Here is a 24295-nt window from a genome sequence, read left to right as displayed (position 1 = left end):
TATTTCATTTTGTGCTTAACTGCATTACCTGAAAAAAAAAATCCCTTTTGATTAATGTGACCTTGAATTTATTATGCTTCTTCATCTAGTAAATAATAAATACCTATATTCTATTGAGTTGTTGATTTTCCTGAGGATTTTTGAGATAGAAAATAAGTTCTATTTCATTAAGATTATTTGAATTACCTCCTGGCTGAAGTTTCTGTTGAGGATTGACATGAAGTACTTTGTAACCTCACAGGCAGGAGATCATCTGTGCACACGTCATCATCTGAGGTGACTAAGCCTAACATGAAGTAATGGATCCTACACATAGTGGCAGCTAAGTAAGAAAAGAGAGGTAGTTTATGATGTAACAGCTATGAATCCAAGGTTAAGAAATTTTCCTTCTATCCTTAGGAAATGGGAACCATGGGCAGATATTGAGAATACAAGTTGGAAAAGTGAAGAGTAATTTGAGGAAGGGGCAATAAGGGATATAATTTTAATGAAAATCTTCATGTGTCCTGGACGAAGTGGGGTGAGGTTCGGTAAGGGGTTGGAAACCACAAATTCAAACCCTAGTTAAGAGATTATTTATAATAGTTTACATAGCAGTAACAGGGCATTTGTGGTGGGTATGTAAAGAAAGTATGCAAAAACTACTATAAAGATAATTCATAATGCTTATTGTCTAAGTACAATAAAATCATAATTGCTAATGATATATATATATATATACATATATACACATTTCAATGATTGCTTTGTTCATGGCATAGTAGCAAGTGTTCTGTACATAAGATCACCTTGAATACTGATAACAACCTGTGTGATTGGTATTATTTCATCCATTTGAGATGAGGAAACAGTCTCAGACTTAGTTAGGTTGATGGTACTAATAACACTAATAATATTAACTAAAATTTATTATTTAGTGGCTCTGAATGTTTTTGCAGACATTTGCTGATTTAATCCCCACCACAAACCTGTAAGATATTTCTTGGTATTGCTTTTATACTTATTTTATACATTATGTAATAGGAACATAGAGAAGTTAAAGATCCTGACAAGCTCAAGATGCCAATTAAGGGCAGAGCCAAGATTAGTTCAGATTATACTTGTTCATGTTTTTCATCCAAATTCTTACCCATGCCCTATATTGTTATAATTAACAACATTGAACTAGTAATCGCTTTTTTATATGACCATAATAATTATAATTGCTTGGGGGCACCTGGGTGGCTCAATTGGTTAAGCATCTGCCTTTGGCTCAGGTCATGATCCCAGGGATCTAGCCCTGCATCAGGTTCCCTGCTCAACAGGGAGCCTGCTTCTCCCTCTTCCTCTACCCCTCCCCCTGCTCCTGCTCTCCCCCTCCCCCCTTTCTTTCTCTCTTTCTGTATTCTCGCCAATAAATTAATAAAATCTTTCAAAAAATAACTATAATTGCTTTATTACTACTTTGGAGGCAAGTGTATATAACACAATTTCATTAGGAGACACACACACACACACTGACATGCTTGAACTCCCAATTTTCAAATAAAATGCAGTACTGCATTCACTGAAAGATCTTTTTATCTTGACTTCTCCCTCAGACCTAGTTCTCCCTACTACAATCCATCTCCAAAGCAAACCATCTGTTAAATGTTGAAAAGGCTTTGCACTGTGGTTGTGTTTTGTTTTGAAAATCGAAAAGACCAGGTTAGAATTCTGATTTTCCCCTTGCATCTTCTTTTACCTGGAGTACCTTTCTAGCACATTACATCCTTATTTCCTCATCTATAAAACAAGATTAATAACATCCACATCCAATGTTTTTATGAGAATTCTTTAAGGAAACCTATCTGAACATATCACCACCATGTTGTACACACAGAGGACTTTCATCTATTTTGTAACTGCGTAGGCACCTAGGATATCACTCAAAATGTCAAATTGACATTTTGAGTGATAATTGTGCAATAATTTAACTGTGCAAGAAGTTCAGGATGAGGAAAAAACATTGGCATTGGTATAAGTTTCTTCTGGTTTCAACATAGAGCTTGGCAAAGTACTTCTTTATGTATCAGTTGAGAGTATACAAGCCGAAACTTTCATTATGTGGAAGAATAGGATCAGTTAAAGGACATATATAAATCCCAGGGTAGCTTTTCATTAAAATCCTAGAACAAAAACTAGAGAATCAAAACTGTAGGGAATGCAGCTCTTATTTTAGAGTGTGTCTTGAACATTGGTGCAAGCCTGAACATCTCTTAACACAAAGTCCAGTTCTGCTCAACCTGCAATATTTAAAAATCAGTCATGAAAATGTAGATCAATATAGAAAAAGATCTATAGCAGTGCCAATAAACATTCTGCTGGGAATCCTCTGGTGGAAAAAAAGAAAAAAGAATCCATAAAACCTCCCTATGTCTCTTTCCTTTCTTTCCCTTCCACTTGCTCTTTCTCTCTCCCTCTCTCTTTCAATATATCTCAGTGTATTCACCCTTATTGTACTCACCCTTCTTCTTGTGATGATATGAGATGCTAAAAGACCTACATGATGAGATGAAGTGAGGTGAATGAGGTAGGCATTGTCAAATAGCCTTAGGCTGCTATTGACCTTCTCACAATACATCAAATGAGGATCATCTGCTTCTGCACCATGGTTGACAGCAGGAAATTGAAACCATGGATAAAGGGGACTACTCTATTATTGTTCTTGTTTTGCAAATAAGGAAACTTGAATCCAAGGTTGTACAAGTTCTAAAAAGGAGGTCTACATCAAAATCATCAGTATAAAACATATTATTTGGAAGCTCATACTTTTTTTCGTTGTGCTTATGGGTCTTCTCCCAAATACAAAAAAGGCTTAAAACCTTCATGAGTTGCACTCCAGATTTTCCTGAATGCCTTCTCTGAAAAACAACTACCAACAAAATTAAATAACTACCAACAAAATTATTACAGAAGAACTTAAAATTTAAATTATGAGATCAAATTCTGTATAAAAGGAAGACTTATTGAAATTACAATTATTTTCTCTTTATCATATATATATCCACATGTATATATATGTTTTTGTATGTAATATCGTATGTATAATATATATGTCGAGGTGATCCTTTGGGTGGTTCCTTTTACTTTGTGTATCTGTACTATATAACAGCAAACAGACATGGAGCACCTCTGACTCTCCTCTGAATCTTCCAGCCAAAGACCTTTTCTGGAAAACATTGTTGACAATACCATGAATTAAATAAAGCATGTGAGAGTCCTCAGGGGAAAACTCCCACAGACATTTTACATCAGCCAATGTGTTTGTGATTATAATCTGAAAATAAAGCCCATTTATTATAGTGGTCATATAGTAGTCATATAGATGGGCTTGAGGCTTACTTGATTTGTATCTTTTTTTTAAATTTTATTTGTTGTTAGTCATCATACAATACATCATTAGTTTTTGATGTAGTGATCCACGATTCATTGTATTCGTATAATGCCCAGTGCTCCATGCAATATGTGCCCTCCTTAATACCCATCACCGGGCTAACCCATCCCCCCACGCCCCTCCCCTCTAAACCCTCAGATTGTTTCTTAGAGTCCATAGTCTCTCATGGTTCATCTCTCCCTCCGATTTCCCCCCCTTCATTTTTCCCTTCCTTCTCCTAATGTCCTCCATGCCATTCCTTATGTTCCACAAATAAGTGAAATCATATGATAATTGACTTTCTCTGCTTGACTTATTTCACTCAGCATAATCTCCTCCAGTCCCATCCACGTTGATGCAGATGTTGGGTATTCATCCTTTCTGACGGCTGAGTAATATTCCATTGTATATATGGACCACATCTTCTTTATCCAATCATCTGTTGAAGGGCATCTTGGCTCTTTCCACAGTTTGGCTATTGCAGACATTGCTGTTATGAACACTGGGGTGCATATCACCCTTCTTTTCGCTACATCTGTGTCTTTGGGGTAAATACCCAGTATTGCAATTGCTGGGTCATAGGGTATCTCTATTTTTAACTTTTTAAGGCACCTCCACACTGTTTTCCAAAGTGCCTGTACCAATTTGCATTCCCACCAACAGTGTAAGAGGGTTCCCCTTTCTCCACAACCTCTCCAACATTTGTTGTTTCTCGCCTTGTCAAATTTTGCCATTCTAACTGGTGTAAGGTAGTATCTCAATGTGGTTTTGATTTGAATTTCCCTGATGGCTAATGATGATGAACATTTTTTTCATGTGTCTGTTAACCATTTGTATGTCTCCTTTGGAGAAGTGTCTGTTCATGTCTTCTGCCCATTTTTTGACTTGATTATTTGTTTTTTTTGGGTGCTGAATTTGAGAAGTTCTTTATAGATCTTGGATACCAGCCCTTTATCTGTAGTGTCATTTGCAAATATCTTCTCGCATTCTGTGTGTTGCCTTTTTGTTTCATTGACTGTTTCCTTTGCTGTGCAGAAGCTATTTAACTTTTTTTTAAGGATTTATTTATTTATTTGAGAGAGAGAGAGAGAGAGAAAGAGAGATAGCATAAGGAGGGTTAGAGGTAGAAAGGAATCTTGAAGCAAACTCCCTGCTGAGCACGGATGGAGCCCAACTCCAGCTGGATCCCAGGACACAGATATCATGACCTAAGCTGAAATCCAGAGTTGGATGCTTAACTGACTAAGCCACCCAGGCACCACTTGATGTATATCTTGAGGGTGGATTAGCTAAATGATTCAATACTTTTGTATTGTTCTGGCACTGATGTAATGTGAATATGTATTTTTCTGTCTCCTCCTAGAATAATTTCTTCAATGATTGGGGATATATTTTATATGTACACATGTGTTTTTAATTGATCACATCATCTAATGAGTTAAATATGCAAAGAGAGTATAGAGGAGTATTACTATTTTACTAATCAACATAGAGTCATTACCATAAGCATGAAGATTCTGAAATAATTCTCAATGGTTAAATACACCCATTGGAAACTTAGAAGTCATCTACATTGTTTTATGATAGTAAGTATCATCTAATATTAGGATCTCAGAATTTGGAAATGCCACAATGCATAATTAGTTATTTTCCTTATTTTAGTGTGTTTTTGTTTTACTTTGAGTAAATCAGGTTGAGTAAATTGTAGTCCTTTGTTCATAGCAGCAATCGCATGGGTCCCTGCTAGGTCCAACTAAGTCTAATTTTACTTTATAATTTTTTCTGCATTGCTCACTTCCACTTCTGCTTGCCACTACTGTGCACCCACTGTACTCAATTGTACTCAACTTCACTACCCCCAGGTTATAACACATTCCTTGTGATTTTCCTACAACTGTCCACAACTTGAATAGAACCTCTTACAATACTAACCATAAAGTATGACATTTGACTCTTCTTGCTGCATGGCCTTGCCTCATGCATACACTTAGAAATCTAGCCTCCAAATGCATAAAGCAAGTTTAGATAAATCCGCATGAAGAAAAATATGAAGCCATGTTCACAGTGGAAGATTTCAATGTTCCCTTTTCAATGATTGATGACTAAAGAAGGCAGTAAGTCCAGAGGGTATAAAAGATCTGAACAATAGAACTTAAAAGTATATGGAGGTGTATATAAAAGTATACATCTAACAAGGAATATATATTTGGGTACGCATAGAGGGAATATACAGAAAATTAGCTATTACGTTATTTTTAAAAGCCTCACCATATTTTTGAAAAGTGACATTACACAAAACTCTGAGCACAATAAAAGGTATAAGTAGATCTAGATCTAGGTAGATATGAATATAAATACACATGCAAATACAATAATAGAAATTAAAATTATACTATTCAAAGTAGCTAATTTGTTAAGAATTAAATCATACCAGAAATTTAAAAATCTACCTATAGTTGAAATATAAGGAACATACTACCTGTCAACGTTTATAGGATACAGGAAGAGTGGTACTTTCAATGAAAATTATAGCCTTAATATTTTCATTAGAAAAAAAGAAAAATCTGAAAAGGATTTTATTTTTAGAAGACAAGAGCACATCAAAAAGTAATATGAGAAAACATAAGGCAAATCAAAGTGAATATTAAAAGAAACAAAAAAGAAAAAAAGAAAGAGCATCAAATTTTCACGTTGGATCCTTGAGAAAACCTTTGAAAATAAAATTTTAGCAATATGGATCAATATAAAAGAAAAAAATGTATATTAATTATGATCATTAATATCAATTAATCATTATCATTAATCATTATCATTAATATTAATTAATGATAATATAACTACTGATAAAAAGGAAGAGGAAAAATATAAAATATTATGAACAGCTAAATGCCAATAATTTTGAAAGCATAAACATAAAAAGATATTTCTACAAAATATTAATCAAAACTAACTCCATAAGAATTATAAAAGACAGCTAGTCCATAACTAGTAAAATTAGAATTAATTAAAAATAATCTTTAAAAGAAATACCAGTATCAAAATGGTTTATAATATTTATTATATTATATTATAATATTATAATAATATTTTAAGATTTTATTTATTTATTTGAGAGAGAGTGAGCACAACCTGGGAGAGGGACAGAGGGAGAGAGTGAAGCAGACTCCCTGCTGAGCAAGGAGCCAGATGTGGGGCTTGATCCCAGGACCCTGGGGTCATGACCTGAGCTGAAGACAGACACTTAACCAACTGAGCCACCCAGGCACCCGAGGATTTAAAACATTCTACCAAAGTTTTCCAAAATAGACTTTCCTACTCTTTTACAGTTTCTCATAGAGGAATAAAAATCAAGCTAGCATTAATTTATTTTGCAAGACTATGGTTACAAGGAAATACAATTAATCACTAATCCTTTCTTCTCTGATATTGACTCTAGCAATCTCAACAAAATATTAAATTACTTTAATTTTGTATAAAAATTAACATTTCATTACCAAGTTTTATCCCAGATATTCTTTAATAGTTTATTATGAGAAATTTGATAAATATATCCACCAAACTGGAAATTAAAAGTGAAAAACCAAATAATTATTTCAATAGATGCAGAAAAAGTATGTGATAAACTTACATGTTCATCATATAAATGTTTAGCAATATCAAACTCAAAAGCATATTAATAATATAAAGGAACTTGCTTACCACTAAAATAATATTTCTTAAAAGTCCTACTTAAAATGTTATCCTAAAGGGATTAAATTAGATACATTCTCTTCAATATCAAGAATGAGATGAAATGCTCATTTCTATCACCATTTCTATTCAACACTGTAATGCAGCACAATGAGACAAAAATCTGATCTGGAAGAAATGTATAGGAGGAAATAAAGCTGATATTATTTGCAGATGAAAGGATCATTCTCATACAAAATCCAAAGATTCCATAGATATTAGATATAGCAGAGCCGCCTAGTGCCTGACCATGAGAATAATATACAATATTCAATTAATATGTAATTAAAATAGACACAGTTTATACTAGTATTAGATAATGAACTATCAAGTAACCAAGATTTTCTTTAATTTGCTGTGTAGTGTTCTGTTGCTTGGTTGTGCCACAGTTTGCTCACTCATTTACTTACCAGTAAACTTTGAGATGATTTACAGTTTTTGGCTATTACAAATAAAGCTGTTAGTAGCATTCGTGTAAATTCTTTGTATGTACATATGCTTTTATTACTCTTGTACAAATACCAGAGGAGTGTCCTGGCCAATGTTAGGTGTCTGTTTAGCTATTTATTTATGTATTTATTTTTTTTCCTAAAGAAACACGTACTTTTTATTTTTTATTTTTTTAATACTTTATTTTTTGTTATTATGTTTCTGATGTAGTGTTCAACAATTCATTAGTTATGTATAACACCCAGTGCTCATCACAACATATGCCCTCCTTAATACCCATCACCCAGTTACCCCATCCTTCCAGCCCCCTCTCTTCTGTAACCTCAGTGTTTTCCGTAGTACAGAGCTTCTCATGGTTTGTTTCCCTCTCTGATTTCTTCCCTTTCAGTTTCCCTTCCTTTATGGTTCTCCATGCCATTCCTTATGTTTCACATATGAGTGAAATCATATGATAATTGTCTTTCTCTGCTTGACTTATTTCACTTAGCATAATCCCCTCGAGTTCCATCATGTTGATGCAACTGGTAGGTATTCATCTTTTCTGATGGCTGAGTAATATTCTATTGTGTACATGAACCACATCTTCTTTATCCATTCATCTGTTGAAGGGCATCTCAGCTGCTTCCACAGTTTGGCTATTGTGGACATTTCTGATATGAGCATTGGGGTGCATATGCCCCTTATTTTCACTACATCTGTATCTTTCGGGTAAATACCTAGTAGTGTAATTGCTGGGTCATGGGGTAGCTCTATTTTTAACATCTTGAGGAATCTCCATACTGTTTTCCAGAGTGGCTGTGCCAGCTTGCATTCCCAAAACAGTATAAGAGAATTCCCCTTTCTCCACATCCTCGCCAACATTTGTTGTTCCCTGTCTTGTTAATTTTTGCCATTCTAACTGCTGTAGTATGGTATCTCATTTGGTTTTGATTTGAATTTCCCTGATGGCTAGTGATGTTGAACATTTTTTCATGTGTCTGTTAGCCATTTGTATATTCTCTTTAGAGATGCATCTGTTCATATCTTCTGCCCATTTCTTGACTGCATCATTTGTTTTTTGGGTGTTGAATTTGAGAAGTTCTTTATAGATCTTGGATACAAACCCTTTATCTGTAAAGTCATTTGCAAATATCTTCTCCCATTCTGTGGGTTGCCTCCTTGTTTTGTTGACTCTTTCCTTTGCTGTGCAGAAGTTTTTATTCTTGATGAAGTCCCAAAAGTTCATTTTTGCTTTTGTTCCCTTTGCCTTTAGAAATGTGTCTTTTTTTTAAGGTTTTATTTATTTATTTGAGAGAGAGAGAGAAAAAGAGAGAGAGAGAGACAGAGAGACAGAGAGACAGAGCACAAGCAGAGGGAGTTGCAGGCAGAGGGAGAAGCAAGCTCCCGCTGAGCTAGGAGCTGGATTCAAGACTCCATCCCACAACCTTGGGATCATGACCTGAGCTGAAGGCCGACTGAGCCACCCAGGTGTCCTTACAGACCTGTCTTGAAAGAAATTGCTGTGGCCAATGTGTTTACCTATTTAAATTATAGCCCAGCTATTTCTCAAAGTTTAGGAACTGTTAAATCCAATGGAAAAGTGACAATAACCAGTGGAATGATTAATGAAGCAATAAGCTTATATATTTTGGGGGAGAGAACATTATGGAATTTTTTGTTCATTTTCTTTATTTTTTTTCAGGTTTCTTTTCTTTCTTTTTTTAATGTTATGTTAGTACCATACAGTACATCATTAGTTTTTGATGTAATTTTAACCTATCCACCACTTCCTATTTCCTAGGTCAGTGACAGCCATGAGGATGGTGGCCCACATTCCTCATGGGGCTTGCTGGTGTCAGAGGAAACAATACAGACCTTGAGCTCAAAGGATCCTAAAGGTATGTTTTGCATTTTTGGTGGCTCCATGAAGAATTGGCTCCCTGGCTTAATTTTGTTTCATCTGCCTGGGTGACTTCCCAGGGCTGGAGAGGCCTGCAGGGTAGATTTTATCAAAATCATTTGAGGCAAGTATTCTAGTCACAACTACCTGATGCGAGGTATAAGGTAAGGAAAGCAACAAATAGACTGAAAACCCTGGAAATAATGAGGCTTGGGAAGGAGATACATGTGAGAACAAGGGCTATGAGAATTACAGGTGTATATACCAGGGAATCTAGAGGACCATCCCTATACGCTCAGGGCTGGATGCATACTCAGAAAAATTAAAGAAGACAGTAATATGGTTACCACTCAATGACCATTGGGCTTATGCAAGCAGGAAGTGAAAGCTAAGGCAGTGTTTTAAGTAACCTGGCAAAGTGCAAGCATAATTCAGGTATTGCCAATTCAGTTTCAGACCACCGCAATAAAGTGAATATCACAATAAAGTGAGTCAATAAATATTTTGGTTTCCCAGTGTGTATCGAAGTTATATTTATACTATACTGCAGTCTAAATTGTGGTGGAGCATGATTAAAAAATAATGCTTTTTTAAATATAATATATGTTATTGCTAAATGCTGCTAACCATCATTTGAGCTTTCAGAGAGTTATATCTTGTTGCTGGTGGAAGGTCTTGTCTTAATGTTAATAGCTGCTGAGCGGAGAGTGTGGTGGTTGCTGAAGTTTTGGGTGGCTGTGGTAATTTCTTAAAATAACAATGAGTTTTATTGCATTGATTGAGTCTTCCTTTCACAAATGTGTTCTCTGTAGCATGAGATACTGTTTGACAGCCTTTTACGCACAGGAGACCTTCTTTCAAAACTGAAGTCAATCCTCTCAAATACTGGTAGTGCTTTATCTACCAATTTTATGCACTATTCTAAATCCTTTGTTGTCATTTCAACAATCTTCACAGCATCTTCCTCAGGACTAGATTCCATCTCAAGAAACCACTTTCTTTGCTCTTCCAAAAAAGCAACTCTTCATATGTTAAAATTTGATCATGAGATTATGCCAATTCAGCCACATCTTCAGGCTCCACTTCTGATTTTCCATCTCCTGCTATTTCCACCACATCTGCACTGACTTCTGCCACTGAAGCCCTCAAAGTCATTCATGAGAGTTAAAATCAACTTCTTTCTAAACCCTTATTAATGTCAATAGTTTGATCTCTTCCCAGGAATGACAAATGTTCTTAATGGCATCTGGGGTGGTGAATTCCTTTCAGAAGGTTTTCAGTTTACTTTTTTCAGATCTAGCAAAGGAATCCCTATCTATAGCAGCTATAGGTTTACAAAAGGCGTTCCTTAAATAATAAGACTTGAAAGTCAAAACTTCTCCTTGATCAATGGGCTGAACACTGGATGTTATGTAAGCAGGCATGAAAATGTGAATCTTGTTGGATATCTCCATCAGAGCTCTTGGGTGACCGGGTGCATTGTTAATAAGCAGTCATATTTGGAAAGGCATCTTTTTTTTTTTTCCTGAACATCAGGTCCCAAGAGTGGGTTTAAAATATTCAGTAAACCATGTTGCAAACAGATGTGCTGTCATCCAGCCTTTGTTGTTCTACTTGTGGAACACAAGCAGAGTAGATTTTGCACAATTCTTAAGGGCCCCAGGATTTTCAGAATGGTAAATGAACATTTTCTTTATCCATTTTCCACTGATGGACAGTAAGTTTGTTTACATATCTTAGATTTTGTAAATAATTCTCTAATGGAAGAATGAAAGGCTGTTATATTAAAAAGTGTAAAATACTTTTGAAAGAAATTAAGGAATACCTAATTAAATAGAAACACATATCATGTTTATGGATTAGAAGACTATAGTATGATTAAAATAGCAAGATTCCTCAAGTGACCCACAGATTCCATGCAATCCCTGAGAAGATATCAATAGCCTTTTTTGTCAGAGGGAAAGTTGGTCCTAAAATTTATATGGCACTACATGGAACCCTGAAAAGAATAATACAAATTCTACACAAAGTCTTTCAGAAAATAGAGAGAATAGTACACAATTAATTATAGGAAGCCAGCATGCCTAAAGGCCAAGTCATATTGAAACACAAAAATGACAATTATCTCTTATGAACCCAAACCCAAAGATATTAAACAAAATATCAGTAAACCAAATCCATCAATGTTTCTTAAAAAATAATAATTGACCATGATGATGTGGAATTTATTCCAGGCATAAAAGGCTGATTTAACATTTAAAAAAATCAGTGTATGGGGCGCCTGGGTGGTTCAGTCATTAAGCGGCTGCCTTTGGTTCAGGTCATGATCCCGGAATCCTAGAATCGAGCCCCGCATTGGGCTTTCTGCTCAGTGGGAAGCCTGCTTCTCCCCTCTCCCACTCTCCCTGCTTGTGTTCCCTCTCTTGCTGTGTCTCTCTCTGTCAAATAAATAAATAAAATCTAAAAAAAAATCAGTGTAATTCACAAAGTTAAGAGAATGAAAGAGAATCACAAGGTCCTTTCAATTGATGTAAAACTTATTTGATAAATTTCAATTGATATTTATGATTTAAAAAGCCTTTAACAATGAAGAATAGAAAGGTACTTGTTCAGCTTGATAAGAAGCATATCTATAAAACCTATAAGCAACGTATTATATCATAGTAAATTCTTTCTAGCATTGGAACAAGTCAAGCATGTCCACTCATCATTGCTTTTTTGCATTGTCCCTAACATTCTAGCCATTGCAATAAGATGAGAAAAAGAAATAAAGACATACAGATTGGTAGGAAGAGACAAATTGCAAAAACATATTTATGTGCAGATGACATGATTATATAGGTAGAAAATGTTAAGTGGTCTACAAAAATTCTAACGGACCTAATTAGTTAATTTAGCAAGGTCATAAGACACAATGTAAAGAAAAAATACCTCATATATTTCTATAAATGCAACAATTAGAAATTAAAATTAGAAACAAATGTATGTAGAATACTATTTTCAAACATAAAATTTGAGGGGCACCTGAGTGGCTCCATTGGTTGAGTATCCAACTCTTGGTTTTGGCTCAAGCTCATGATCTTGGGGTTGTGAGATCAAGCCCTGTGACAGGCTTCACTCTCAGCATGGAGTCTGTTTGAGATTTTCTGTCTCTCCCTCTCCCTCTGCCCCTCCTCCCACTTGTGCACGCTCTCTCTCTAAAATAACAAAATAAATAAAACCTTTAAAACCAAATTTGAGAAATTTTTTTTCTTTTTAAGAGAGAGAGAGAGAAAGAGTGAGGGGAGAGGCATAGGGAACTAGAGAGATAGAATCTCAAGCAGACGCCATGCCCAGCACGGAGCCTTCCATAGGGCTCAATCTCATGACCCTGAGATCATGACCCAAGCCAAAATCAAGAGTTAGTCGCTCTACCAACTGAGCCACCCAGGTGCTCCAGGAATAAATACTTTGAAAGTATATTCAAGAGCTGTATATGAAAACTTAGGGGAACACCTTGGTGGCTCAGTCAGTGAAATATCTGTCTTCAGCTCAGGTCATGAGTCCAGGGTCCTGGGATTAAGCCCCACATTGGGCTCACTGCTCAGTGGGGAGCCTGCTTCTTCCTCTGTCTGCCACTCCCCTGCTTGTGTTTGTTCCTCTCTTTATCTCTGACAAATAAATAAATAAAATCTTAAAAAAACTAGAAAACACTGCGAATAGAAATTAAATAGAAAAATGGAGAAATATACCTTGTCATTGCATTAAAAGACACCACTTTTACCATGTCATTTCTATGCTTTCAGTACAATTCCAATAACAATCTCAACAGTATTTTTAAAGAAATTATCAATTCTATTCTGAAATTTATATAGTAATACACAAATTTAAAAGAATCTTGAAGATTAAATCATTTTCAAAGAAAAAACAAACAAACAAACACACACACTACATATTTGGATGCTTGCTCTACTTAAATTCAAGAATTGCTGTAAAACTCATAATCAGTGCTGTGTGGTATTGGCTTAGGGATAAACACTGAGACCTTGAAACCAATAGAATGCCTAGAAATAGGCCTAGTTATATGAATTTTTACAAAGATGTCAAGTAATTCAATGGGGAAAGGATAGATTTTCCACAAATTATACTGGATCAATTGGATATCCATATGAGAAAAAAAATCTAAACCACAACCTCACCTCATACCATACACAAAAATAAACTCCAAATGAGTCAGAGGTCTACATGTTAAAGCTAAATCCTAGAAATTCCAGAAGAAATCCTTTTGACCTTGGGGGTAGACGATATTTATTAGATACAAAACAATAATCATGAACCATGAGAAAAAAATAAAAATTGGAATTTGTCAAAGTTTTAGAACTCAGCGCTTATCAGGTAACACCATTTTTAAAAATGAAAAGGCTCTCCATGGATTAGGTGAAAATTTTGTATATATACATAACATATATATGATAAAGACCTGTATTTTTTGTAAAGAACATTTATAAATTAGTAATAAGGAAACCAGACCCTTAGGTTTAAATTATGCAAAGAGCTTGAACAAAAGTATACAAAAGAAGGTATACAAATGGCCAATAATAATATATAAAAAAAAGCTCAACATTATTAGTCATCAGGGAAAACAAATTAAAACCACAACAATACATCACTTCAGGTCTCCTAGAATGACTCAAAGGAAAAAACAGTACCAGCTGAAAAAGATGTAGAAGAACTGGGACTCATCTTGTGTTTTGAACTCTCTCCACAATTTTAAAGTTGCCCAGTATTCCATACTGCCCGAACCATGAATCCCAAAGATAACTAATTGGGAACCTTTTCAAGTTTCTATTTACTTCTTGCCTCTTGAAGAATGTAAAAACAAACAAAGATAAAACAAACAAACAAACAAAAACAGCTTTTGGAGTCAAGAACCTTAAAATGGCTGCCATTGATTTCATGCCCTCACTGCTCTAGCTCTCAAGCAATCAGTAGTAGGCTCCAGAAAATTTTATTATTGCTAAGGAGGCAGAAATTCTCTCTGTGACATGAGTCAACAAGTTAACTACATCACAGGCCACCACACTGGAATTATGCTATTTTTTCTATTTGCCTGACATTCAGGTTTCTTAGAAACTGAAGTTTATTTAGAGGAAGGGGATTCTGACATGTTTGTGTTCCAAGTACTGGGCATGCAATTCCCTATTCAAATTTGGATGTTTGTCAAACATGTCTCTTCAGCATGGTTTCTAAGACAAGTCTTTCTGTCAGTGGAGATAATTAATTCCTGGGAGAGAAAGTAGCAACACAAAAGCCCTTGAACCTTTATGGAAACCTCTTTAAATATCCATGCAGTGCAAGGTTAAAATGATTTTTGTTGATCACATTTGTAGAGCAAGATTCATTAAGATTAGAATGACACATTAGAATGTTTTTACTCCATACTTCTTGCTTCTTGCCTATGGGACCAGAGCCATCTGTAGATGACTTCTCCATGGTGTTTCAAAATAATCCATTCTAAATTCAAATCCCAAGTGTTCTGTAAAAACAATTTGAGGTTTTAGGCTAGAAGGGAAGATTTTGATTGATAAAAATACTTTCTTAAAAACTGTTCTTTGATATCAAATTATTTGAATAGTCTCTTACTGGGTGTGTTGTATCTTTTATATTGAAAGTTACTTATCTGAGAGGAGGTCAGTTTGAAGATGGGATTATTTCTGAACACCTCCGAACATCATTAAGATCTTCTAAGTCTGTAAGGTAAGTTTTACATATTGCTGATGCATCTTCAAGATTGTTACTTCCCATATACATATTAATCATTGTTTCAGTCCCCTCAAATACAGTATTAGAGTATTTCATCCATGCCCCATTTCTTCAAAAGATAGTTGGTAAATATCATTCACCTAAGCTGACAGATGAAAAATTTGAAACTCAGGGAATTGAAACCAATTGTAAGACCCTGCTCCTCATCACCGAACAGCATGCTTTTGCAGTGAGACATCTAGTGTAATAATCTGGACTAAACGTGAGAGTGAAAACAAAATGTAAATTCACTTCTCACATAGAAGAGACATAAGTATGAATAATAAAAGACAGATATCATCAGCTGTGTAGTCCAAGCATGAACGGAAAATTCTTTCTGGTAACAAAGGCTACAGATAATTGAGTCTGTATGTTTTCTTTAAAAGTACAATTGGAGAAGATTCTTCCCGAACTTCTTGCACAGTTAAATTATTGCATAATTATCACTCAAAATGTCAATAATTCCTATATCCTAGGTGCCTACACAGTTACAAAATAGATGAAAGTCCTCTGTGTGTACAACACAGGAGTAGTATGTTCGAATATCAATTTGATATTTGACAATTCTCATAAAACAATTCTCATAAAAAACTTGGATATGGATATTATCAATCTTGCTTTATAGATGAGGAAACAAGGATGTAATGTGTTAGAAAGGTACTCCAGGTAAAACAAGATGCAAGGGGAAAGTCAGAATTCTAACCTGGTCTTTTTGATTTTCAAACCAAAATACTTAACCACAGTGGAAATCCTTTTCAACATTTAACAGATGGTTTGCTTTGGAGATGGATTGTAGTAGGGAGAACTAGGCCTGAGGGAGAAGTCAAGATAAAAAGATCTTTCAATGAATACAGTACCACATTTTATTTGAAAATTGGGAGTTCAAGCATGTCAGTGTGTGTGTGTGTGTGTGTGTGTGTGTGTGTGCATGTGTGTGTGTCTCCTAATGAAATTATGTTATATACACTTGGCTCCAAAGTAGTAATAAAGCAGTTACAATTATTGTGGTCCTATAAAAAGGAGATTACTAGTTCACTGTTGTTAATTGTAACAATATAGGGCATGGGTAAGAATTTGGAGGAAAAACATGAACAAGTATATTCTGAACTAATCTTGGTTCTGCCCTTAATTAGCATCATGATCTTGGCAGAATCTTTTTTTTTTAAGAATTTATTTATTTATTTGATAGAGATATAGAGAGAGGTTACAAGTAGGCAGAGAGGCAGGCAGAGGGAGAGGGAGAAGCAGGCTCCCTGCTGAGCAGGGAGCCCGATGCGGTGCTCGATCCCAGGATCCTGGGATCATGACCTGAGCCGAAGGCAGCCACTTAACCGACTGAGCCGCCCAGGTTCCCCTTGGCAGGATCTTTAACTTCTCTATGTTTCTGTTACATAAAGTATAAAATAAGTATAAAAGAAATAGCTGGAATTACTTTACATGATTGTGAGGGGGATTAAATCAGCAAATGTCTCATGAAGTTCTTTATTAAAATTATATCCCTTATTCCCCCTTCCTCAAATTCCTCTTCACTTTTCCTCTTATATTCTCACTGTCTGCCCATGGATCCCCATTTCCTAAGGATAGAGGGAAAATTTCATAACCCTGCGTTCATAACCTTTACATCATAAACTACCTCCCCTTTCTTTCTTAGCTGCCACTATGTGTAGGATCCACTACTTCATGTTAGGCTTAGTCACCTCAGATGATGAAGTGTGCACAAATGATCTCCCACCTGTGTGTTTACAAAGTTCCCCGTGTCCATACTCAGCAGAAACTTTACCAAGGAGATAAATCAAATAATCTTAAAAAACTCAAAACTTATTTTCTATCTCAAAAAACCTCATGAGAATTCACAAATCATTAGAAAATAGATATTTTCTATTTACTAGATGAAGAAGCTTAATAAATTCAAGGTTACATTAATCACAAGTGATTTTTTTTTCAGGTAGTGCAATTAATCACACTATGAAACAATGGTGAATAGGAACAATGTGACAGAGTTTGTTCTACTGGGGCTCACAGAGAATCCAAAGATGCAGAAAATCATATTTGTTGTGTTTTTGTTCATCTACATCATCTCTATAGTAGCAAATGTGCTCACCGTGGTCACTGTCACTACCAGCCCATTACTAAGGTCCCCCATGTACTTTTTCCTGGCCAATCTCTCCTTCATTGATGCTTGCTATTCTTCTGTCAATAACCCTAAACTGATCATAGATTCACTCCGTGAAAAGAAGACCACCACATTCAATGCATGTATAACTCAAATCTTTGGGGAACATTTCATTGGAGGTGCTGATGTCATCCTGCTCACTGTGATGGCCTATGACCGCTATGTGGCCATCTGCAAGCCACTGCACTACACGACCATCATGAATCGGAGGGTGTGTGGCCTGCTAATGGGAGTGGCATGGGTTGGAGGCTTTCTTCATGGAGCCATACAGATCCTCTTTATCATCCCTTTACCCTTCTGCGGCCCTAATGTCATAGATCACTTTATGTGTGATCTGAACCCTTTGCTCAATCTTGTCTGCATTGATACCCACACTCTAGGGCTCTTTGTTGCTGCCAACAGTGGTTTCATTTGTGTCTTACTCTTCCTCCTTTTGATCATCTCCTATGTGGTCATTCTGCACTCCCTCAGGAAGCACAGCTCGGAGGCGAGGCGCAAGGCCCTCTCCACCTGTGTCTCCCACATCACAGTGGTTGTCCTATTCTTTGTTCCCTGCCTATTTGTGTACTTGAGACCTGCGACTACTTTATCTATTGACAAAGCAGTTGCAGTGTTCTACACTCTGATAACGCCCATGTTAAATCCGTTAATCTATGCCTTAAGAAATGACCAGATGAAAAATGCCATTAGGAAATTGTGTAGTAGACAAGTTATTTCAGGTGAGAGATAAATATGCTTGAAGCTCATCATTGATTCAATGGAAACAAAGGTCAAAAGACATTTTGGATGATCTCAGCAAAGAATACTTACCAAATAAAGAAAAGAGTAAATTGCTATGAATGATAGATTCTGCACTGAGTGGAAGAGAAATGTGTGTGAGAAAGAGAAAACCTAACTGCAGACTATGCTACTATATATATACATATATACATATATATATATACACACACACAGTCCCTACCTATGAATTCTAACATATCTTATTAAGAATTCTGCTCATTTTAATACAACAGTGTTGATGACAACATGTTGCCTTTAAAATTATGGTATAAAATGACTATAGGGTTATAAAAGCAAAGAGCCATTTAACATCTGTGGGTAATAAAGATTACCCCAAGTTTCAAAATTTCCTTGTAGACTTCAGAGTCATTTTGTATTGCTCCTGTTACCCATCTTTGGCTGCTAACCCATCAGAAAGAATGATGACTCAAATAAATGAATATCTTATTATTTGAGAGGAATTTCTATTTTTTAAATAAAGTCAGACTCCACAGAGTACTTGATTACTTGTTAAATATATTTTCTACAAAACAGCATAATGCCTGGGGCACAATAAATATTGAACGAGTGATAATGGATAAAGTAAGATGGATACAGTCAAGAAAATGTAGAGCAAAGGAATAGTACTGGACACAAGGGACTTTTTCCTACTTTTCTCTGATTCAGACTCTGAATTCTAGCTAGAGGTCTTTGAGAAACCACAATTTGTTTTAACTCCTGCTTAAACAGTGTAATGAGAAATTGAAACTGAGATTCTTGGACCAAATAGCTTTTTTTTTTATCTATTTTGAAAAGTATTTACTTAGTTTGAATAAATTAATTGCAAATAAAAATTAGCTACAATATATAGCCTGAATAGAAATGACTAGAACAAATACAACACAGGACTTGATTTCCTTGCATTAGTCACAAAGCATGTGACTATCTAGAAAACTTCAAAATCAATTATATTTCTTTGAAAAGGGGATAACAGCAGTTACTGATACATCACAACTAGTAAACTTATAATACAAGTTTCCTGACATGCATTTCCTGAGTGAACCCAAATGATCATTTTTAAAAACAAGGAAATTTTGACAAGTTGAATTAAAGTAAAATAGTTCATGGCTTCTAAGCAACAGGTTTTGTTATTTTTTTTTAAACCAAAAGAAAATTCAGAACAGTATAGTAATAGTTATGATAAATTAAAGCTATACTACCACATACGAAAATTTGCTACAGTCAATTATTACACAACTTGTGAACTAAGGGAAAAACAAATCAAAAGATTAAAAAAAAGATTCTGTCTAATCTAAAAGTGTACTGATTTCTACAAGTGTCACAAAGGGTTTGATGTAGTGCAACTGTCTATACTTCCTTTGTGGTGCATTAAAAAAAGGGGAGGGGAGGGAGTGAAGAAACGTTTTCTTGCTTCTTTAAGCAAAGAACTTATTGGAATTAGAGAATAAACATACCATGCAAGTATGTTCCCCTACTTGGACCAAATAGCTTTTTTTAAAATATATTTTTAAAAGATTTTATCTATTTATTTGACAGAGAGAGAGAAAGAGGGCACAAGCAGGGGGAGGGTCAGGCAGAGTGAGAGGGAGAAGCAGGCTCTATGCCTAGCAGGAAAATGATGTGGGGCTGAATCCCAGGACCTCGGGATCATGACGTGAACAAAGGCAGATGCTTAACCTACTGAGCCACCAAGGCCCCCTGCAAATAGCTTATCTTGATACTCTCCCTACTCTCAGTAAGATTTCATCATCTTATGAATGTGAGCTGTTCATGTCATTTTCCTCTGTTAATTTACTTCTTGGTAACATTTCATTATGAAATGCTGCTTTATAAAATATGTGGCTCCATCAACAAACAAAACAACTCCAGGATAAATATACTCCATTTATTCCTCCCATCCCTCAATCATTAATACATAGAAATTTCTTGAGCCCAAAAAATATATCAGACACAGTGATGGTTGCTGGGGCTTTAAGTAGTGAGTAGAGAGGGAGCAGGGTCTTGTTTGCAAAGAGCATTGTATTCACTGAGAGATACCCAGAGTGGAGCAGAAAATGACAAAACCATGTTATAAATGTTCTGAAGAGAGTGGCAGCACAGGGTGCTATGAAAGCATCCGAGGGACACACAACAAAGACCAAGGAAGATTTCCTAGATGAAAGCACATCAAAAGGGGTACAAAAATTGAAAGGGAATGAATAGGCATGTGTTGCCTTAGAGGATTTGCAGGAGAGGATGCATAACAAAGTCCAGTGGGTGAAAAAGGGTATGCAGAAGATCTAATCATTTCAATATGTTGTGGCTATTGGCCCATCTATTCATTCAATAATCAATTACTGAGCCCCCACTGTGTGTCAGGTTATAACCTGGACACTGAGCTCCTAAAAGTATAATTAGTAAGATAGGAAACTGGAAAGTTAATGACAGGGAAGACCAAGAAGAGTCTCACCATTGTGTTAAAGCTGAATGCCAAGTACCATGGGGAACACACTGAAAAGGTCTTCCATACCTTTTCATGACCTGTAGCTCATTTCTCTTGGCACTGATTAATATTCCACTGTTTGATGTTGCAGTTTATCTATCCTAACCTACTGAAGGACATCTTGGATGCTTCCAATTGTATGGACAATTATGAATAAAGCTGCCTTTAAACATCCGTGTGCAGGCTTTTTTTGTGGACATAAGTTTTCAGCTCCTCTGGAAAAATGTCAAGGAGTGAGATTGCTAAATTGTTTTAGTTTTGTAAGAAACTGACAAACTGTTCTCCCAAATGGCTGCACCATTTTGTTTTCCTACCAGCAATAATCGAGAGTTCCTGTTGCTCCACATCCTCACCAGCCTTAATTGGTGATGGTGTCCCATATTTTGCCATCCTAATAGGCATATTGTTGTAAAACCTCTTTTGAGTCATTTGCTTATCTAAAATGTGCAGATTAATTAATTCAAGAAGGCTCATGGACTTGGAGCCAATTGGTCCAAACCTCATAATTAAAATATGACAGGTTCAGAATCTATGCCATGTTTGACCTGACATAAACATATTGATCCCATCCATCATTGTGAATTCTAAGATAAAAAATGTGTGCTTTGGTCAATTTATGTTGAATTCTACATACAACACTGTTCTTACATAAAGTTAGATTTATTCCAAGGACAATGAGCCATTACCCACAGTTTTTGAGGAGTGAGCAATGGAATCAGAATTGTCTGTTAGAATGCTGTTTCCTTCATTCTTCAGGTCTAAGGACTCATATTTTCCAAGTAGACCCTTTACAGCTCAGAGAAAAATGTGAATGCCAGATTTCTGGTTGGGAAGGAGTGAAATAGCAAACACGTGCTTCCACATCGTAAGGTAGTAAAGATGGAAAACAGAATCCTCTCTGAAGAGACTGCACAGCTACTAAGGGAAGAAATAGAAGGAATGAGATTAAAAATGGGGGGTAAACTCAGCTGAGGTGAGCAGTAACAAGAACAATTACCATGAGAATGGTCATTTCTGGGTACAGGATGGAACTGAAGATCCAAGTTTTATACACATTGACAGCGACTGCTGAGACATGAAGGAATCTGCAGAGCTTTTGTCAGAGATGTAGGGAATCTCAAAAACACATCAGTTTTTCCCTTGATTCATTTGCAAAGCCACATAGCATAACCAGGAGAGAAACAGACTTTTTAAAAATGATACTTTTAAAAAAACAATATTAATTCTTCCTTTACCAAACTGTTTTAGAGGTTTATCACATTGTGTTATCGGTAGTTTGTTCCTCTTTAGAATGAATCGTATTCCACAGTATGGATCTACCACATTTTGTATTACTTATTCACTAGCTGATAGACATTTGAATTGTGTCCAGGTAATGGCCATAGTGAATGATGAGCTGGAACATTCATGTGCAAGCCTTCGTGTGGACATAGATTATCATTTCCTTGGATTGATACCTAAGAGTGGCATTGCTGAGTTATGTGATAAGTGTATGTTAGCATTTTAAGAAACTACCAAAGTGTTTTCAAAAGTGGTGGCGTTTTGTTACATTTCCACCAACAATATATGAGCATTCTCATTTCTCTACAACCTCACACATACTTGGCATTGTCAGTCTTTTTAAATTTAGCATAGAGTTGTTCAGAATATTATCTTATGACTCATACTTTCTGTAAGGTCCTTAGAAATAGTATTCTATTCATTGTTGATACAATCTTTATCACTTTCTCCTTTGTTTTTTTTTTTTTTTGTCTTATTGAATTGGTTAGCACCTTCAGTATAATATTGAATAATGTTAATATGAACTAGTGATCCTAAGTGTCAATTCTTCTTCCTGATTCCAAAGGAATAACTTTTAGTATTTTACAATTCAATAGGTTGTCTGTTCTAACATATTTATAGGTAATATTTTGGGCATAGTTTCAATTAGACATTTTTTTCAAGTTTTTATTTAAATTCCAGTTAGCATACAGTGTAATATTAGTTTCAGGTGTAAATTTAATTTTTTTCTGTTTATTTATTTTTGTTTCAAATTTTTATTAAATGCAAGTTAATTAACATACAGTGTAATGTTAGTTTCAGGTGTACAATTTAGTGATCCAACACTGACATTCAACACCCAGTGTTTTGGCTAAGCTCAAGTGTAGTTACAATTAGCTGATAACAAGTCATCTATTGATGTAATAATGTATTTTATGTTTTAACACAAGCTAGGGATTTCCCTCTAAACATTGGTATACTTTTTTATAAATAGTATTTGTATTAATTTTTTTATTATTCTCTAAATCTATTATGATTTATTTTCACTCAGTTTTTATTAAAATGTTTCTGAATTACCATATATTTGAGATTGACCATTATTCTTTTATTATTGTTTTGTACTTTAGCTGAATTGTCATTAGATAAGTTCCTCTGAGTGGCTCAGATAATTTGACACTTGTTGAGAATATACTGTGGCATAAAATAGGATGAATTCTTTTAAATAACTCCTATTCACTCAATAGCTGATGAGCAGAGTCTTTTATATATCCATAGTTTGCTGCTTCTTACTTGGATCAAATTCTCTTTTTCTCGCTATTCTTCCACCTGTATACACACTCAGATTTGTAAATGTTTCAGTGTTGGAACTTCTATCGATATTGAATGATTTTAAGAATTGATAATGGTTCTTGCCTTAAGGTCTGTGTTTTAAAAGTACATACAATAACAAAATAATATCAAATATATATATAATCTTGCTGCTTTAAATACTACTGCATTTTGCGTACCTGGGTGGCTCAGTTGGTTAAGTGTCTGCCTCCAGCTCAGGTCATAATCCCAGGGTCCTGGGATCCAGCCTGGCATAGGTCTCCCTGCTCTGCGGGGAGCCTGCTTCTGCCTCTCCCTCTGCCTGCCACTTGTCCTTGTGCTTTCTCTCTCTCTTTCAAATAAATAAATAAAATAAATATTTAAAAAATAAAAACCAAGTACTACTGCATTTTGACTGCTCTATCTTTTTCATGCTTTCAATTTCTATTTTTTCATGCCCTAGGAGTTCGGTGCATCTTTTGTAAAAAGCACCTATCAATTGATGATGTACAGTCAACAAAAGACATGTTTCAAAATATTCAGAGCAACTCTACTCATAATATCCTTGAATACAAAATGCCTGAATGTCTAGCAACAAAAGAATGGATCAGTTGTCCCATATCCATGCAGTGCGAGACCCCAGATCAACGAAAATAGTTAGGAAACAGATAAAACATAAAGAATGAATCTCATGAACATACTAATGAGAAAAACAGTCACTGAAGAGAATAATCTGCATTACTATTTTTCTACAAATTCAAACCCTAGGTAAATTTAATCATTTTTGTAGATGAAAGTAGTGATTGCTTTCCGAAGGTGGTCATTTTCAAGAATTATGAAGAGGACTTCAAGTGTACTGATAATTTGTGACTTTCAATCTGATTGCTGATTACATGATATTGCTCATTTTATTGATCTACCCATTCTACACACGAAGATGATCTGTATTCTAGTAACGAAGTTGATCATTTTAAGTACATGGCCTTTCAAACTTTAGACTGAAAAATGTTTTATGATGTTCTTTCAAAGCATAAAATCAAATCTTGCAATAGTTTTGTT

The 24295-nt window shown here is 35.4% G+C and overlaps 1 protein-coding gene across 1 annotated transcript; it reads left to right on the top strand.

The window, feature by feature from the left end:
* The first annotated feature begins 17174 nt into the window (after positions 1-17174).
* On the top strand, positions 17175-18136 carry LOC114215301 (olfactory receptor 4C46-like). The gene has a single exon (XM_028111227.2). It carries the CDS (start codon positions 17207-17209, stop codon positions 18134-18136), a length of 930 nt encoding a protein of 309 aa, XP_027967028.1. The 5' UTR covers positions 17175-17206.
* The last annotated feature ends 6159 nt before the right edge of the window (positions 18137-24295 follow it).

The sequence above is a fragment of the Eumetopias jubatus genome, unplaced genomic scaffold (assembly GCF_037043125.1).
Source record: "Eumetopias jubatus isolate StellerSeaLion01/CBP00866 unplaced genomic scaffold, mEumJub1_p1.0 scaffold_13, whole genome shotgun sequence".
Classification (NCBI taxonomy): domain Eukaryota; kingdom Metazoa; phylum Chordata; class Mammalia; order Carnivora; family Otariidae; genus Eumetopias; species Eumetopias jubatus.
This window is presented reverse-complemented; position numbering and strand designations above follow the sequence as displayed.

Excerpts from the sequence above, each read along its gene's own strand:
- LOC114215301 (XM_028111227.2), top strand. The coding sequence starts at position 17,207 with ATGGTGAATAGGAACAATGTGACAGAGTTTGTTCTACTGGGGCTCACA.